Below are 19,927 nucleotides of genomic sequence, written 5' to 3' on the forward strand. Positions count from 1 at the left end.
ACTGCACACAAACAGTGTTCAAACAATGAGAGCTGTTTCCCCATCTCACATCAGTGCTTTTAATTAGCACTGATCACTGTATTAGTGTCACTGGGGATGTCAGTGACACCAAGTCAGTTCCCCCCAGTATCAGAATGTCCGCCGCAGTCCCGCTATAAGTCTGATTGCTGCCATTACTAGTATTAGAAAAAAAAATTTCAGTATATATACTGTTTGTAGATGCTATGACTTTCACGTAAACCAATTAATTTACACGTATTGGGATTTTTTTTAGCAAAGACATGGAGCAGAATATATTTTGGCCTAAATTTATGATGAAATTCGTTTTTTCTTAAATTTTTTATTGGACATGTTTAATAGCAAAAAAGTCAAAAATATTTTTTTTTCTCAAAATTGTCGATCTTTTTTTGTTTATAGCACTAAAAATAAAAAATGCACAGATGATCAAATGAAAGAAAGCTCCATTTGTGGGAAAACAATTACATAAATTTCATTTGGGTGCAGCATTGCATGACCTTGCAATTGTCAGTTAAAGTAACACAGCATCGTATCGCCAAAATATGGCCTGGTCAGGAAGGGGGGTAAATCCTCTCGAGCGCAAGGGGTTAAAACCTTTTCTCATCAGCAGTATATAGCAGTCTTATGACTTTTATCAGTGTCTGGCAGAGCACCGGTTAAAGCTTGTAGGAGTTTTCATTCTCCCCTGATTGTCTTATGAGGCTGCATAACCCCTGACCCTCTGTCTGGACAGTGCCCTTTGCTGATCACATGCACTCTCCCAAGAAAAAAAAATCTCTAGCAATACACACCAAACTGAGCATGTGCAGCTTGCCCCCAAGGCTCAGTTCCACCAGCAGATGGATTGGGGACAGTAGAAGAAGTGGGGGATCAGAAAAGACAGGAAAAAACAGCATTTTTACATAATGCAGAGGAATAACCCCTTAGGTTCCACAATGAGTATAACAAGCATGCTTTACTGCATATACAGACTGATTGTACTGTTGTGGGTTTAGTAACACTTTAAAGTGTATCTCAAGCCAAAAACATTTTTTTTAATTTGAAAAGTTTTGAAACTCCTCTGAATGTTTTATTGTTGTGTATCCCTAAGAAGATTTACTCTCTCTATTCGTCTCCATAGCCATTGGGCCCAGGGACGGACTGGCCATTTGGAAACTCGGGCACTGCCCGAGGGCCCGGGGTCAGTAGGGGGCCCCATGAGATATCCCTGGTACCTTTTTCATAGGCTTTTTTGAGTTTAGGCAAGGACACGGGCCCCATGATCCCCTATTACCCAGGGGCCCCATGAGTTGTCAGTCCACCCCTGATTGGGCCATTAGGTAATGTGAAATAGAGAGAAAATCTTATAACAGGTTCCCCTGTTCCAATGACAGCTGTCTAAGAGGGGATCTAAGAGGGGATCTGGTTAGACAGCTTTGTAACATAGAGGCCATCAGGGGTACCTCCAGTGACTGCAAGGCGGTATAGAAAAAACCCCAATGGGTTTAGGATACTAAAAGGGAACAAGTCAAAGCATTTCAGAGGCCCTGGGCTTATGATGATTAAATTGCCCTGGGTTTGTGATGTGCTGTGGCCAATCAGAAGAGAGGACCTGCTGCTAGGGGCTGGGCCTGTCAACAGATGATCAGAAAGGAGGGGAATGTGAAAGCCGGCCAATCAACGTAAAGGAACCTTTCTTGCCCAGTCCAGAAGGTTGCCTACTTGCAGTTCGAGGGCAGTTCACTTGCAGCTTGCAAACGCTGAGTTGCAGGCTGCTGGGGGGCCGTGGCATGCAGTATTGGATTGCTTCAGAGAGATAAGTGGGACACACTCCTGACTATTATCTTGCAGTGATTGGTTTAGCAAGTGTAATGTTTGCTCAGAACTCTTTTAATTCAATATTTCTTTATTTGTTTCAAATTACCATTTAAAATATTGTCTGTACTGAAGCATTGTGAAAACCCCACTCTAGTTGTTTTTGATGAATTGGGAGAGGAACAACTGAATTGTCAGCAGGATAGGTCAAGTATTTAAAGTTAAGAATTTAAAGTGATATGAAAGGCTTAATTTAAAAAAAAAATAACAAACACATCATATCCCAGCCCGCGCCCCCTGGCCGACTTCTCCATCACGACAAACAATGCCACCATCAGCCCCATCCCACAAGCCAGAGTAGTAGGTGTCATTCTAGACTCCAATCTGTCCTTCCAGCCCCAGGTCCAATCGCTGACAAATTCATGCAGACTCCACCTCCGCAACATCTCCAAAATACGTCTGTTCCTAACCCTGGAAACTACAAAGCAACTCATCCACTCCCTTATTATCTCAAGACTTGACTACTGTAACTCCCTCCTCACCGGCCTTCCTCATCAAAGGCTATCCCCGCTTCAGTCTATCCTGAACTCAGCGGCCAGACTCATCCACCTTACTAACCGCTCTGTATCCGCCACCCCCTCTCTGCCAATCCCTCCACTGGCTTCCGATTGCCCAACGCATAAAATTCAAATTACTAACATTGTCGTACAAAGCTGTTCATAACACTGCCCCAAACTACATCACTGACCTGATATCCATTTACCACCCAAAACGTACTCTTTGCTCCTCACAAGACCTCCTACTCTCTAGTTCCCTGGTCTCCTCCTCCCATACCTGTCTCCAGGACTTCTCCAGGGCATCCCCCATCCTCTGGAACTCACTACCCCGATCCATGAGACTGTCACCTACCCTCCTCACCTTTAGGCACACCCTGAAAACCCATCTCTTCAGGAAAGTCTACCCCGCCCTCACCTAATTATCGATAATTCCTGAAAAATACAGAAATTCCTTGCGGACTCCCAGGTCACCAGAACTAGTGTCCCCATTGGAAGATTTCTCCTCTATTACTTTTCTGGGGACATCCCAAAATTTTGGATTTTCTTTTACTTTCACTTTCAGTGATGACAGTAAACAGGACAATAAGAGAGGGTTAATCTTCCTAATGAGGGCAGAGACAACAATAAAAACTGACAGGTGTTCTAATGCCTTTGCAAATTGTGACAATGAATTTACAATGACTCTGTACCAGTTGTGTTCCTATTGGAGCATACACTGTTTGGCATCATAGACAGAGCACTCGAGGCATGGCAGTCGGAAGAAGAAGAACATTTTTTTTCATCCCAGGGGCAGTGGGTTTCATGTCTCCCAAATCTCAGAAGTAGTATATGAATGAAGAGAAATAGCTCAGGACAATATCATCCTCAATGACCCCAAGGATTCAAGTTCCTCCGACTCCACTAATTTGTGGTGCATGGACTCCCTCATGCTCCAGCAGAGAGAACTCAAGATGAAATATTAGAAGGATGAGAAGCTCTATAACACATTTCCAGAGACATGCCCTCATCCAGGGGGATTGTATCTTGCTAGGGGTGGACACTCTACACATTATGCATACAAATAGGGGTTATTATATGGGGCCGTCCTGGTTGTTGAAAGGAGCTTCCAGATTTAGACATGCCCTCCCGTCCACAGACCTGCACAACCACCAGGCCAGGGTTGTGAGATCAGGCCCTTGTCTTCATCAATATGGGGGCAAGGTCCTTTGTTAGGGGTCTCCCCCTTGGCAATCAACATCCCATGTTGAGGGCATGGCCTGGTATGGTTCTGGAGTAGAGGGTGCACACTCATCCCCCCTTCCCTGGCCTGTCAGGCTTTATGAATTAGGTGATAAATATGTGCACATGTGAAAGGTCAATCAGTGTAGCTTAGGATGTGGTTGCCATCATCCCTATTTTCATACTCAGAGAATTTCTACCTAACATTTTTCTGGGATTTTTAAGGCAACCTTGAAACATACAAAGAAGTCACTTGTTAAAAAGATCAACATTTTATTTTAGCATAACATTGTTCTTGTTGAGACACATTGAAGTATATCAGATAGGTAGTGCATACTTGACCAATATAAAAAGCAATGATTTATAAGAAAGCATTTACTGGACAAATTTGTATGTATCCAGTGGTATCCCTCAAAAACTGATTTCCATCTTGCAACCTCAAGTTTAATTAATTATTTCCAAATTAATTATTTCTATCAGCACAAAATAAAACAAAAATGTTCTACTATATGCAACTCTAAATGCTTTTAGATATTCTTTCAAATGATATGAGTAATTTGGCATATTATTAATAGATATTAGATATATGCAGAGTGGCTCTGATGAGGGCAGTCATCAGAGGATTTATCTGAAGATAATCACTCAGTGTTCAGAATGAAACAGTTTTAATAACCTCCTTAGCGGTGTTCCCGAGTGTAGCTCGGGGTAAAATTTCTATACCAAAAGCGGTAACCCGGAGCTACACTCGGGCTTACCATGCGGCGCTGCTCTGGGGGTCCCTGCAGCACTTACCTTGTCCTTCGCTCCCGCGATGTGTCCCCTCCAGCGTCCCCAGCCATCTCCTCCGGCCGATGCTGGCATCCGGCTTCTGTGTTCTGGTCCTGCGACGACGGGCGCCAGAACCGGCGGGAAATTTGAATTCTTTAAAAAATGTCATTTTTGCTGTCATTGCTATTTCAATGCATTTCACATATATTTTGTCCCTACTGCTTTGTCCTGCGCCCTGCCTGCATTTTGAATGTTCTTTCTGCCTGGAAACTTAGAAAAGTCCATGGTGTCCAAAAAGCGTCCCTTTACGTCAAAAGCGGTTTTAGACCGACTAGAGAACAGTGATAGTAAATCAGAACCACTTGCAGAATTGAGTGATAATGATTTGTGGGGGAAATTCGTCATCAGACACTGAAAACGATTCTGCGACTTTGCTCAGCGATGTGCGAATTTGCCTCTGTATTTCAAATTTCAGTGTTTTTGGTTTGATTATATTATTGAATTAAATTTATTATTATTATATTATTATTTTTAATGATTATTTAGTAAATTATAATTTATGATTTCGTGTTTCAAATTTTATCATATCCGGAATGTTTAATAGACTCTTGTTCGTACAGATTTCAGTGAGTTATTCCTAAAAATTACAGCTTACAATAAAAAACTACATATTTCTATGCAAAAAAATGGTACCGCTTTCAGCACAAAAAATTGGAAAGAATCATACCGCCAAGGCGGTTAAGCGTGCCTCAATAGAACATTTTTTACATTTAAATCTGGTTTAATCAGAATAATATAACATTTGGGAAAGAATATACAGCCTAGAATTCCTATACTTGAAGAAATTATAGCAAATATCTCTACCAGCACAGTGTTCTTCCCTGTAACACTCATATAGGCCGGGATAAATGCAATCCAGACACTGCAGAACACCAGCATGCTGAAGGTGATGTATTTGGCCTCATTGAAACTATCTGGTAAATTTCTGGCCACGAAAGCCACAATAAAGGTCACAGCTGCTAGAAGTCCCATGTAACCCAGGAGTATGGAAAATGCCAGTAAAGAGCCTTCATTACATTGAATGATAAGTTTGTCTCGATACAAATTAATATTATTTTCTGGAAATGGAGGGGAAGTACATAACCAAATTAGGCTAATTAAGACCTGGATAAATGAACAAATAAAGACAACAGAGTTGGTGATTTTCACTCCAATAATTTTTCTCCAGGAACTTCCAGGCTTGGTGGCTTTGAATGCAGAGTAAACCATAATAGTCTTGGCCAGAATAGAGGACACAGCCACTGAGCAGATAATGCCATATGAGGTGTGACGAAGCATGCAGGTGGCGTGTAGTGGACGACCTAAAAACAAAATTACACAAAGGAAACTCAACATAATAAAGACTAATAAAATGACACTCAAGTTCTGATTACTAGCCTTGATGACCGGAGTGTCTCGGTATATTATGAACATCCCCAGAATGATTGATGTTTTCATAAAGAAAAATGCAGAGATTATAGATACAACAATGGACATTGGATCATCCCTGTATGAGAGAAATTCAATTGGTTTGGGAATACACTGGCTGTTATCATTTGTCCATTGGTCTTCTGGGCACTTCTCACATGATCCCTTATCTAGAAGAAAAGAATATTTCAATTATTAAACATACAACCGAAATAACTGTTTAAATATACAAAAGGGTTATGACCCTCTCTCACTTAACCATCTGCACACTGCTAAGCAGCCAAACACATTAGTTAAAGCTAGCCTTACACTATTAGTTGTTTTTTTTCGTTCTGCCTATACGCTGTACAGCCTCAATGGAGGAAACCCTTGTTGAGCAATTGTATTAACTGAGAATGAATGCAGCCACTGCTCAGCTGACATTTTCTACCTGGCTTCTTTTATCTTTCAACTGAAAGATGTCGGGCAGGATGGGGCTGACAGGACCACTAGTAAATCAATTTAGTTTGATAAATAAGGAACAAACCAAAATTATGGCCAGCATGACTCTTGTTTAACCTCTTCCCACCCGGCCTATGGCCGGATGGCGGCCGGCAAAAACCCTCACCTTTCTGGGTGGATGCCATATGGCGTCCTTTCGGGCATGCGCAGTTTGCGTGCCTGCAGAGCCGCGATCTGTCACCGGCCGTGTACCTCGAACACGGCCGATGACAGATCTGAGTGCCGGCCCCGTTGCCGGTACCATGTGACCTGCTGTGACCAATTACAGCAGGTCACATGACAGTTGTATACAATGGATGGCTTCATTCATGCCATCCATTGTATACTAGTGTGTCTAGCTGTGAATGGTCACAGCTAATCACATGCACATGCAGGGCCAATCACAGCCCAGCTGTGTCATGTGATTATCCGTGGCCAAATCACAGCTAAGCACACAAAGAAAAAAACCCTGAATGAATCGATGTCATTCAGGTAAATGCTTGCTTATAGCAAAGTAATTCTTGGCTATAAGCAAATTGTGTAAAACAAAATACTGATCACTTCCCCAAAGTAGTACAATGTTACTTTAGTAACATTGTACTACTTTGGTCATAGTGAAATATGAAAAAAAATATAAAAAAAAATTTAAAAAATGTAATAAAAGATTAAAAATAATAAAAAAAAAAACAAATTATATATTTTTTTTTCATACTGTCACCAGTCAGTGTCCCTGATCACCACCATGCCAGTTATATGAGGACGCTGTACTGCACTGGTGACAGTATGTAAAAAGAAAATAGTGAAAATATTTTATTTTATTTTTTCATTTTCCGAAAAATTATGACAAAAAAAATACAACTTCAAAAAACTCGCCATGCGTCTTATAAAGTACGTCGGACTGTCTACTCTGCAAAAAGGGGTCATTTGGGGGATAACTGTATTGTTTTGACATTCTTGGACCTCAAGAAATTAGACTGGCTGTCAGTACTTCAGGATTGATCAATTTTCAGATCTATACCATAGTTTGTGAACTCTATAACTTTCCTACAGACTAGAAAATACATCCTAATTTGGGTTATTTTCACCAAAGACATGTAGCAGAATACATCTCGGCCTAAATTTATGAAGAACAATTATTTATTTGCAAACTTTTATAACAGAAACAAAGAAAAACATGTTTTGTTTTTTTTTTCAAAATTTTTGTTCTTTTTTTGTTAATTTAGCAAAAAATAAAAACTCCAGTGGTGATTAAATACCACCAAAAGAAAGCTCTAGTTGTGTGAAGAAAATGTAAAAATTTTAGTTTGGGTACAATGTTGTATGACCGCGCAATTGTCATTCAAAATGTGAGAGCGCTGAAACCTGAAAATTGGCCTGGGCAGGAAGGGGGTAAAAGTGCCCAGTATGGAAGCGGTTAAGCACCTATACTGTATAGGGAAGCTCACAAAAAAACAAACAAAAAAGCCCACTTTACCCTTTCACCTGAGAACACTGTGTAGGCCAGTCACCCACATTCTAGCAACCAATGGAGATGAGCTGGTAAGGTGCCCGCCAGCACCGCAGTTCTTACAGTGTACCATAAAAAGCTTTTTTGGTTTTGAAAATAAAACAAAATATAAGCCCCAGAAATGTGAGGTTCCCTCCAAATATACATATCAAAAGATGAGGGTCTGGTATGGTTTTTAATGGGTGCCATGAGAAAAAACAGCAAAAAATGGCATGGTGTCTCACCCTTACTCCATAACAAAAAAACACAAACTGTGACAAAGTCCTTTACTGAAAAAAAATAGAATTGTCCCATGATGTAAGTCCATTGTCAATTATTTCATCCGGCAATGTAGATCCACATCAGTCGTAACCAACAATTTTTGTCAGTCCTTGAAGAGAAAAAAACATTCTGGCATTTCTGCTGCTCACCATGAAGGAGGAAGGAGATCCTGATTCCCCTATATAGATCTTTGGTGAGACCTCATTTAAAATACTATGTCCAGTTCTGGAGACTTCACTTACAAAAACGTATTGATAGATATAAGATAAAACGAGTCCAGAGATGGTGAAAAGGCCTGAGAGATAAAACATATCAAGAGCAACTTAATTTGTACAGTCTGGAGGAAAGAAGGGAAAGGGGAGACATGATTGAAACCTTTGAATACATCAAGGGGGTGAATTAGGTTCAGGAGGGCAGTATTTTCAATATGAAACCAAAATCAAGAGCACGGGGACATGACTTCCAATTAGCAGAAGGAAAGTAAAAAAACTAATCTTAGAAAGTATTATTCTGAGAGAGTAGTTGATGTTTGGAATAGACTTCCAGAAGAGGTAGTGAGTCAGTCAACAGCAAATGGCTGCTTCAAACATGCTTGGGACATGATAAAATTAAAAAAAAAAAAAAAAAAAGAAAAACTTTGATGGACCACTCAGTCTTTTTTCTACCGTCACTTTTCTATGTTTCTATGAATGACGGCTCCTGAACCCTTAGCTGAATGAAAACAAAGGGTATGACCAAATATGGAGCAGTCATCGAGAGTGTATTTTTTTTTCAGTTGAAAGTCAGGATCTTTGCTCTTTGTTTTGATTGACAGGGATCTATATTACTGGATGACATGATTAATGATGGATTTGGCATCTTTTTAGGGCTTTTGTTTAATAAAGGACTAGGAATATGGGGAAGAGGCCCTTGACCTTATTAACATAAGGACTATGTGCTTTGCCAAGGGGTCCATCTTGGCAAAGTACTCTCCTCATGTTTTGGATGAATGTGGCTTAGTATGGTTTTAAGGCCACATGTTTGCTGCCCCGGTTTTCCTGGCCAACCAGTCTGAATATTTGGATATGTGTCAAGCATGGATATTGAGGGGACTTTATGATCCTTTCCTTGATTTATGCATGGGGTTCCCCCTTAAAAATCAATACTAGACCACTATCAAAGATAAAGGTATGGCATTGATTCCCATCAATATCCACACCCAACACCAAATTTGCGGTTGTAAACAGCAGACTAATAATGCCTAATAATGTTGAATTTGTCAGAAAGATTTTCACCTGTCATATTAGATATTTCCCCATCTGAACACTGGATGCAATCAAAGCAGCAATGGTGAATTCCTGGTTTTATGACTCTCCTATAACCTTCAGGGCATTCTTCAGAACACCTAGAAACAGGAACCTTAAAAGAATATAAACATAAAGAAAAAATTATTATATATATTATATAGAACAGCGTTTTTCAACCACTGTGCCGCGGCACACTAGTGTGCCGTGAGATATTGTCTGGTGTGCCGTGGGAAAAATTGCAATTTCATCCGTAACATGTGGCCTCGGCTCACAAATAGACCAATCATTAGAACAGCAATGGGCAAACTACGGCCCGCGGGCCGTATACGGCCCGGCGGACCTTTTAATCCGGCCCGCGGAGCGTGATACTGTCAGGATGATCTGTCCCCCTCGACGTATCTGCGCATGTGCCGGAGATCGCTGATCGGCTGCTAATGCCTGAAACTGGCACATGCGCAGATACGTCGAGGGGGACAGATCCTCATAGGAGACAGATTTTCATGCTACACCGGAACGGCGAGAGGAACTATATGGGGGATGAATTACTATGGGGGATGAATTACTATAGGGGGGATGAATTACTATGGGGGATGAATTACTATATGGGGGATGAATTACTATGGGGGATGAATTACTATATGGGGGATTAATTACTATGGGGGATGAATTACTATGGGGGATGAATTACTATATGGGGGATAAATTACTATATGGGGGATTAATTACTATGCTTACTATGGGGGAATATTACTATACTTACTATGGATGACACATACACATCATTCATCTACTCTTGGTCCGGCCCCCGGGTCCAATATATGAACCCATTGCGGCCCTCAAGTCAAAAAGTTTTTCAATAAATTTTTTTAACATTTTCTAATGGTGGTGTGCCTCGTGATTTTTTTCATGAAAAAAGTGTGCCTTTGCACAAAAAAGGTTGAAAAACACTGATATAGAACATTGACTATTTTTGTGTTCAGTTATTTTTGAGAATGCTACTAATAAGTATTTACCCTGGTCTACTGTATGATTTGCAATACAACTAACAACTTAATAGCATACAGTAGATCATACTGGAAATGTAATCAAAGCTGGCAGTCAAAACTCTAAAGGCAAATTAGATGCAGACAATGGCTGGAGATCCTTGATTCATATTGCAAGTGTGCAACCCCAACGCACACGTTCCTGTGTTAAAAATGGCGGTGTGTATAAGTGTTTGCTGCAGCAACCGTCGACTGGAACTGAACAGAATCAGCAAGGGAGAATGTCACCAGCACACCGAGGATCACCAATATGGGTCCAAACGTTTTAATGAACGATCACATAGTAAAAGAAAGTCAATGTTTTGGAGTCTCGCAGAACCCCTTCATCAGGTATGTGTCACATGCCTGGCGAAGGGGTCCTGCGAGACTCCGAAACGTTGCCTTGCTGTAACTATGTGATCATTTATTAAAACTTTTGGATCCATATAGGTGATCCTCGGTGTGCTGGTGACATTCTCCCCTCCTTGATTCATAAAAACACAGTCTCAGGAGACCTCTAATTCCCTAGTGCTCAACACAGGGACCACTGGGTTCATGAGGGCTGCTAGCCCTTGAATAGACCTATGAAACTTTGCAATGCTATTTCAGTGTTCTATTAAGCCATTATGGGTACTTCATTCTTCTTTACCCACTTGAGCTCCTGAGGATTTACCCCCCTTAATGACCAGGCCTTTTTTTGCTGTTTGGCGCTGCACTAATTCAAATGATAATTGCGCGGCCATGCAATGCTGTACCCAAACAAAATTTATGTCCTTTTTTTCACACAAATAGAGCTTCTCTGTCTGGAATGGAATGTGTCCAGGCAGAGAAGAATGACATCATATCCTGTCCTGTGTAAATGTCAACACAGTACAGGATAGGACAGGGACCGATCATCTGATTTCAGCCAGACATCACTGGCTGAAATCGAATGATTGATCCCTCCGGGATCAAATGGTGTCACCCGCGGGTCGGCGGGAGCGCGCGCACACGCCCCCTGCTGGCGAAAACGTCGGGAGCGCGGAGCCCGTTTTAAAACGTGCTTTTGCGCCCCAGTGCCGCCCTGCATATATGCAGTGGCAGGGCGGCAAGTGGTTAAACCCAAAACCATTGCCAAATGGGATCAGGAATTAGGCCTGTAATTTACTGACTCACAGAGGTAAAACTCTAACCAATATACCTTTAAAGCATCCCATGCACCTAACCAAAGAGAACTCCTTAGGAAAATTACTCATAAGTTGTATTTTACCCCAATCACCAATCCCTACAATGCTGGAGACAATGAAGCCTTATAGGTTCACTCTCTCATATTTTGTCATCATGCATATCACTAAGATCTTACCAGAATAAAATTTCAGCATTTTTATCCAAATCTGTGGGACATAGAGCAGATCACATGGTTGAACTAACATCATAACATAGCCAGACTAAACTAAATGTTACAAACATTTTGGAAATGCACTGCCCACCCTCCTTTTCAGAGATAATAAGAGATCTTAAAAATAATTGTTTAATGAAAAAGATGTTAGCACTTGAGACTGATTGCACTGTATGGTTCAAAATGTCCGATTGTATGCTATTAAAAAAATGAATTCACTTCTAATTAGAAGACTGGTATTATTAAATGGTAATGTTAAGATTGTATTTCTATATAAACCACTACAAATTGCATTTTCTTTTTTCTTACTTCTGTACTATCTTGGCAGGGGCGGACTGACAACTCATGGGGCCCCTGGGCAATAGGGGATCATGGGGCCCCTGTGTCCTTGCCCAAACTAAAAAAAGCCTATGAAAAAGTTACCAGGGGCATCTCATGGGGCCCCCTACTGACCCCGGGCCCTCGGGCAGTGCCCGAGTTTCCAAATGGTCAGTCCGCCCCTGTATCTTGGAAAACATATTAACCGATTCCTGCCCAGCCACTGTACATAACATGCCAGGCGGGACAATTGTCGATGTCCTGAGGGACCTGCTTGCCCCTATTACTGCTATGCTTGCTTCACCTCTGCCCCTTATTGTAGTATTTTTTGGGATGTCCATGGAATTCTTAACTTTTACTAAAACTATGGTGATAGGAGAGCAAATGTGTGGCACTTTTAATGCACACTAATTACGACATAGGTGGCTGCTGCATATAAAGGGCCGCTCCAAGAATTGCCCTTCACCACACCTCATGGGTATCTCCTCACCTTATATCATGGACCCCACTGCAAAAGGAGGGTCAATTGCGCTTTTATATTAGAGACAACGATCTTCTTCAGCATTCACCTGGTCACAGTGGTGTCTGTTCACACTGAAGAAAGTCATATTGTTGTTCTGACAAGATTGACTGAAGATTGCACAAAGATTGGTTGGGACTCTCACATTGAACTATATGTTTTGTTTTGTTTTTTCATGCTTTAACCCCCCTAGCGGTCTGATTATGCTCAAAGCAGTGCATTTTTTTGCATGGAAATATGTATTTTTTTTTATTGTAGGCCTGTAATTTTTAGGAATAACTCACTGAAATCTGTCCGAACAAGAGTCTAGTAAACATCCCGGGTAGGATAAAACTTGAAACACGAAATCATAAATTATAATTTAATAAATAAACATAAAAAATAATAATATAATAATAATAAATTTAATTCAATAATATGATCAAACCAAAAACACTGAAATGTGAAATATATCGCCAATTTCGCACATCGCTGAGCAAAGTCGCAGAATCGTTTTCAGTGTCTGATGATGAATTTCCCCCACGAATCATTATCACTCAATTCTGCAAGTGGTTCTAATTTACTATCGCTGTTCTCTAGCCGGTCTAAAATCGATTTTGACCTAAAGGGTCGCTTTTTGGACGCCATGGACGTTTCTCAGTTTCCAGGCAGAAAGAACAGTAAAAATGCAGGCAGGGCGCAGGACAAAGCACTCGGGACAAAATGTATGTGAAATGCTTTGATACAGGAATGTTATACTATGTGATTTTAGTGAATGTCCCTTTTTGTCATTTTCAAATTTCCCGACAGTTCCGTCTCCGTACGTCCCGACGCTCGCAGGGGATGGAACCCAGATGACAGATGCCGGCATCTGCCGGATTACATTGCGGGGGACACTGCAGGGGGGACATCACGAGAGCGCAGGACAAGGTAAGCGCTGCAGGGATCCCGGAGCAGCACCGCATGGTAAGCCCGAGTGTAGCTCGGGTTTACCGCTTGTGGTACTGAAACTTTATCCCGAGCTACACTCGGGAATACCGCCAGGGAGGCTACGAGCTATACTGTGTGTGTTTGTGTGTAAGTTTTTTTTTTTCTGCACATTCACAAAAGGATACTGAATACTTGAGGGATCTGAGATTTTATTTGTTATGTCCTTTTCTGGATCCTCTTCCCTGCCATTTAGGACCCTCAAGCAAATACAAAATACAACTTAATATGCTATCTCTATGTGACTCATGGAAGACCTTGTTTCCAGACACAAAAGACTACACATTTTTCTCTCCAGTTCACTGTAAATACTCCCATATTGACTATTTCTTTCATTCACAACCCAATCTAAAACCTTCATGTGGTTAGCATTGAACTCATGTATGTCTCAGACCACCATCCGATTACTCTCACGCTACGATTCCCTGATTCAGACCCTAAATTTAAGTCCTGGCGATTCAACCTTGCATTGCTCAACAGTCTCACTCATCGTGTTAGACTTCAATCTACTTTAAGAGTTCCACAACTCCCTGGTGGATATATCCACATTCACCCAGTGGTTGGTGCACAAATGAGTCTTTCATGGGGAATGTATCTCTTTGGCGATACAGATCAAAAGACAGTGACATGCCTTCTGTTGAAGGGTTGACACTTCAGAACTAGCACAGGGGAGCAAGGCAGATCAGGTGTATACTTCCCTATTACCAGCCAGAAGGACCCTACTAGATGAACTAGGTAAACAAACCAGTCGTAAATTTGTGCCAACCACCAAACCATTTTATGAACAAGCCAATAAAAAGGAAAGCAGCTGGCCAGAATGCTCTCTGTGCGCAGGATCACGTATATAAACGTGAATCGCTCTCCCGCTCTTTTCATGGGCCGGGGGGGCGCATGCGCGCCCCTGCCGACCCTCGGGTGTCACGATTCAAACCCCAAGGGATCAATCATTCAATTTAGGCCAGTGATGTCCAGCCTAAGTTGGATGATCAGTCCCTGTCCTATCCTGTCCTGTGTTGACAGTTACACAGGACAGGATATGATGTCAATCTTCTCTGCCGGGGCACATTCCATCCCAGAGAGAGAAGAAGACATACAAAACGTGAGTAAAACAGCACATACTTTAAGTTAGAATACCCTAGGTCACATTAACTCTCTGATCGCCCCTCCAGTTAACCCCTTCACTGCCCTGTCATCAGTGTTATTATTTACAGTGTACAGATTTTTTACTGATCACTGTATTAGTGTCGCTGGCGACTTCCGATAGCATTAGCGCCCCTCCCAGATAGCGTCAGATTGCCCACTACTATGCTAGTAATCACATTTAACCCCTTGATTGCCCATCGCCCCCCCCCCCCATTTAACCCTTTCACTATCCTGTCACCAATGTCAATTAGTACAGTGTACAGATTTTTTTGCTGATCACTGTATTAGTGTCACCGTTGACTTCAGATAGCGTTAGCGTCAGTTAGCGCCCCTCCCAGATAGCGTCAGATTGCCCGCTAGTACACCAATAATCACATTTAACTCCTTGACTGCCAGGAACATGCTCACTTACACATTAAACCTCCATTGCTAGTATACTGTCTGAACAGATCAATATCTTTGATCACATCAGCACTATACCAGCGTTCACATTAGTATAGTGTCCCCAAAAATGCAGTGTTAGTGGGATCAGCCCCAGCACCTGCCAGCACCTGCGTTTAGCCCCTACATTTACCCCCCTTTCTCCCCCAGCAAGTAGATCACTATCACTTGGTACATTGCACATAAAACTGCAGTGTTCACAGAATCAGGCCTGATCTCTGTTAGCACTTGTCAGTAAATTTTTGTGTAGCGGTTCAGTTCAAGCAGTCTTTGACAGCCAGGTGCTTTATTTCCGTGAGTCGCACTAGGTATCTATAAATTTAGTGGCCAAAATGTCCAAACAAAGGTACGCTAGTGAAGAGGCCTACAGGATTCAGGTGAGAGCGAAGGGGAAGACTCACTGACAGAATCAGCCTCAGAATGCAAACCTGTAGACAGTAGCAGCACCCTGACAGGTAGGTCAGATGACAGAGAAGAGGTCCCTGCTAAGATCAGGGATACCCGACCCCATTTCCAGATTGCTGAGATGTTACAAACGCATGACGCAGACTCTCATATGCAGCAGAGTACCAGTACTAGTGACACTCTACCGTTTGGTGAACTGGTGAGCACCAGCGGCCTAGTACATCCTGGTCTTTTTCATACCAGCATTGCAGTATGACTTGGTGACGTGACTAGTTCCATGAGTGCAGTACAAGCTGGTGCGGTGGCGAGCACAAGTAGTGTCCTGCAGCCACCAATAATTGGCACACAGGCCCATAGAGCTCATAGTGTCCTTTCGGAGGTGCTTGCAAATCCTGATTGGCAGCCCACATATTCTTCAGCACTCATACTTATAAGGTTTAGAATCTACACCTCAATTATGGTGAGTTGGAGAAATGCTTTTTGATCGGTGGATACACCCCTAAATCATGGCACCTTTTCTTTCTGTATAAGCACCCGTACTTACCCCATTCATTGCCCAACCCGGAATTCAGGTGGAAACAGCAAATTTAAATACTCCCCTTGATTTTTTGGAGCTGTTTTTCACAGAAGATCTGTATGCATTGATTGTGGATGAAAGCAATTTATATTTATTGCCGCCAACCCAAATTCAAACCTTGCCAGACCATTCGCATGGAAACCCATTACGGTTTCCGAATTTAAAGTTTTTTTGGGCCTAACCCTCAACATGGACATTACTAAAAAAAAGTCAGTTGCGGTTGTATTGGTCCTCAGAGCCGATTCATCATATGCCGTGTTCTCTGCTGCCATGGCCAGGCATAGATATGAGAGTATAATGTGTTTTATGCATTTCAGTGACAATACATTCAGTCGTCCTCGGGGTAACCCTGAATTTGACCGGCTCCACAAAATTCTGCCCCTCTCAAATCATCTTACCAGAAATTTGCAGATGTCTATACTACCAAGCAAAACATCTGCATTGATGAGTCACTCATTATTTTTTCTGGCCGCCTTGCATTCAAACAATTTCTCCCCAGCAAGCGTGCCAGATATGGGGTCAAGATGTAGAAGACCTGTGAGAGGGCAACAGGCTACACATACGTTTTGGATTTAATAGGGAAAATATAGTCAAGTAGAGCCCCCCGGATGCCCAGACTACATGGGGAGCAATGGCAAGATAGTTTGGGATTTGGTGTCACCCATTTTCCATATAGGGTACCACTTATACATGGACAATTTTTATTCAAGCATGCCACTATTTAGACCAGTGGTTCTTAACCTTGTTGGAGGTACTGAACCCCACCAGTTTCATATGCGCATTCACCGAACCCTTCTTAATTGGAAAAATAAAATATGATTTTTAAAATTCAAAACATAGGTATATGTTTATACATAGGTGCACAAAATGAACAAAACCGTTAAGAACAAAGAACAAAACCATTAAAACATGATTTTCACACAAAAACAAAAACATAATAATGAATATTTACTGCACGAATCATATGAGTCGGGTGTGGGTCTTCACCTCTGCCGAACCCGCGAGACTGACTCACTGAACCCCTGGGGTTCGATCGAACCCAGGTTAAGAACCACTGATTTAGACATTTGTACAATTGTGGAATTGGCGCATGTGGCACTGTGCAACCTAATCGCCGGGGCTTCCCCCAACAGCTTGTAAATACCCATCTTAGAAAGGGGGGAAAAACCTGCTTGAGAAATGAGGAATTGCTCGCAGTGAAGTGGAAGGACAAACGGGATATTTTCATCCTGTCTTCCATTCATGCAGATATGGCCATCGAAATGACCACGGCAGTTGGTGTTGTTGAGAAGCCCCTCTGTGTCTATGACTATAATCTTAATATGTGAGGGGTGGACTTCAACGACTAGATGATGAAGCCATACTTAGTTTCTCAAAAAGCCAGACACTGGTTCAAAAAACTGTCTATTTATTTATTTCAATTGGCTCTATATAATGCTTTTGTGCTTTACAAAGCAACTGGACATACTGGATCCTTCCTAAAATTCCAAGAAGAGATCATCACAGCCCTTTTGTATCTAGAAGGTGCTGTGGTCCAAACCCCCAACCCTGATGCAGTTAGCCGGCTGCATGAGAGGCATTTTCTCGATGCCATCTCCCTCCACAAGTAGTACAGTGTCACTATGGTGACATTGTACTGCTAGGGTGACAGTAAGTTAGAAAAAATATAATAAATAATAATATCAAAAAACAAATTTTAAAACAATTATAATTTTTGGTTATAAACTAATTTGGGTTATTGTTTTACTAAAAAGATAACTGAATAAATGTTGGCCAAGATTTATGAAGAAAGATTATTTATTTGCAAAATTTTATAAAAAAACACCTTTTTTCTACATTTTTGGACTTTTTCGTTAATATAGCAAAAAAAATAAAAATCCCAGTGGTGAATAAATACCAACAAAATAAAGTTTTATCTGTCAAATTCATATGGGTACAGTGCTGCATGACCGTCATTCAAAGTGCGACAGCGTTGAAAGCTGAAAATTGGCCTGGACAGGAAGGGGGTGAAAGTGTCCGGACATGAAGTGGTTAAAAACCAAAAATTGTTTTTGTTGTTGTTGTCGTTGGTGTTACTGTTCTACTGTTACACTTTTACTGTTTTATTGTTACTGTTTTATTGTTAACCATTGCTGTTTTCTTTGCATTAATATCATTCAACTGCAGTGCTGACTTGTTTATTCTGACAGCAACAAGGTCTTGCTCTCAGAATATACATAAGTAGGTGTGTGTTTTTTTTTTAAAATTGCGTTTGAAAAATCGCTGCATGAGTACTACGTGACATAACAAATTGCAGCACCCACCATTTTATTCACTAGGGTGTCTGCTTTAAAAAATATATAATGTTTGGGGGTTTAAATCAATTTCCTAGCAAAAAATACTGTTTTTTTTTTCATGTGAACAAAAAGTGTCAGAAAAGGCTTGGTCTTCAGGTGGTTAGAAGGGTGAGTGATGTGTGGCATAAACTTCTAATGCTGGCCATAAAATGCCCCCACCCCCCAAAACTACCCCTTTTTGGAAAGTAGACACCCCAAACTATTTGCTGAGAGGCATGTTGAATCACGAGAATAATTTATTTTTTTACCACAAGTTTTTGGAAAATGACAAAAAAAACTGATATTTCAAAACCTTGTAAAAAAAATTAGATCTGCTAAACACTCACCATGCCTCGTTTTAAATTCCTTCGGTAGTCTACTTTCCAAAAAGGGGTCATTTGGGGGGGGGGGTTTGGTGCTATCCTGGCATTTCAGGGCCTCCAAAAGTGTGATAGGTAGTGAAGAAGTGAAATGAGGAAGTTACGCACCTTCAGGCTTTCAAAGTGGTCATTTGATTTCAGGCTCCAGTATGTGGCTAGGCTCCCAAAATGTCTCACACATGTGGTATCCCCATACTCGGTAGAAGTAGCAGAATGTATTTTGGGGTGTAATTCCACATATACCCGTGGCTTGTGCGAGAAATATATAATTTAAATGACAACTTTGTGTAAAAAAAAAATGTTTTTGTCATTTTCCAGAAACTTGTGGAAAAAAAATAAATCTTCCATGGACTCAATATGCCTCTCATCAGATAGCTTAGGGTGTCTACTTTCCGAAAAGGGGTCATTTGGGGGTGTTTGTACTATCCTGGTATTTTTTCACCTCAAGAAATGTGATGGGCAGTCAGAAAGTAAAAGCTGTGCAAATACCGTATTGCAGGGCCGCGCAATTGTCAGTTAAACTAGCGCAGCGCTGTATAGCAAAAAAATGGCAGAAATTGCAGTATCTATACCATAGTTTGTAGACACTATAACTTTCACACAAGCCAATCAATATACACTTATTGAGATTTTTAAATTAAAAACATGTAGCAGAATAAATTTTGGCCTAAATTTATGATGAAATTTTAGTTTTTTTGGATATTTTTTTTGACAGAAATTAAAAAAATATCGTTTTTTTTTTTTACTTTTTTTGTTCTCAAAACTTTTTTTGTTTATAGCGCCAAAAATAAAAAGCACACAGGTGATAAAATACCACCAAAAGAAAGCTCTATTTGTGTGAAAAAAAGGACATACATTTCATTTATGTACCATATTGCATGACCGCGCAATTGTCCGTTAAACTAGCGCAGTGCTGTATAGCAAAAAAATTGCATTAATTGCAGTATCTATACCATAGTTTGTAGACGCTATAACTTTCACACAAAGCAATCAATATACACTTATTTGGGTTTTTTTTCACCAAAAACATGGAGCAAAATACATTTTGGCCTAAATTTATAAATAACTTTGAGTTTACTATATATTTTTTATATAAAAAATATTGT

At 41.0% G+C, this 19,927-nt stretch overlaps 1 protein-coding gene across 1 annotated transcript; it reads right to left on the minus strand.

Moving 5' to 3' along the window:
- Positions 1 to 4,165: 4,165 nt before the first annotated feature.
- LOC149451011 (vomeronasal type-2 receptor 26-like) lies at positions 4,166 to 5,891 on the minus strand. The gene is made up of 2 exons (XM_089691159.1): positions 5,103 to 5,891; positions 4,166 to 4,198 (listed from the first exon to the last, which is right to left on the minus strand). Exons 1-2 carry the CDS (start codon positions 5,889 to 5,891, stop codon positions 4,166 to 4,168), a joined length of 822 nt encoding a protein of 273 aa, XP_089547285.1.
- Positions 5,892 to 19,927: the final 14,036 nt, after the last annotated feature.

The sequence above is a fragment of the Staurois parvus genome, unplaced genomic scaffold, assembly GCF_062004578.1.
Source record: "Staurois parvus isolate SC_StPar_1 unplaced genomic scaffold, SC_StPar_1.0 ptg000552l, whole genome shotgun sequence".
Lineage (NCBI taxonomy): Eukaryota > Metazoa > Chordata > Amphibia > Anura > Ranidae > Staurois > Staurois parvus.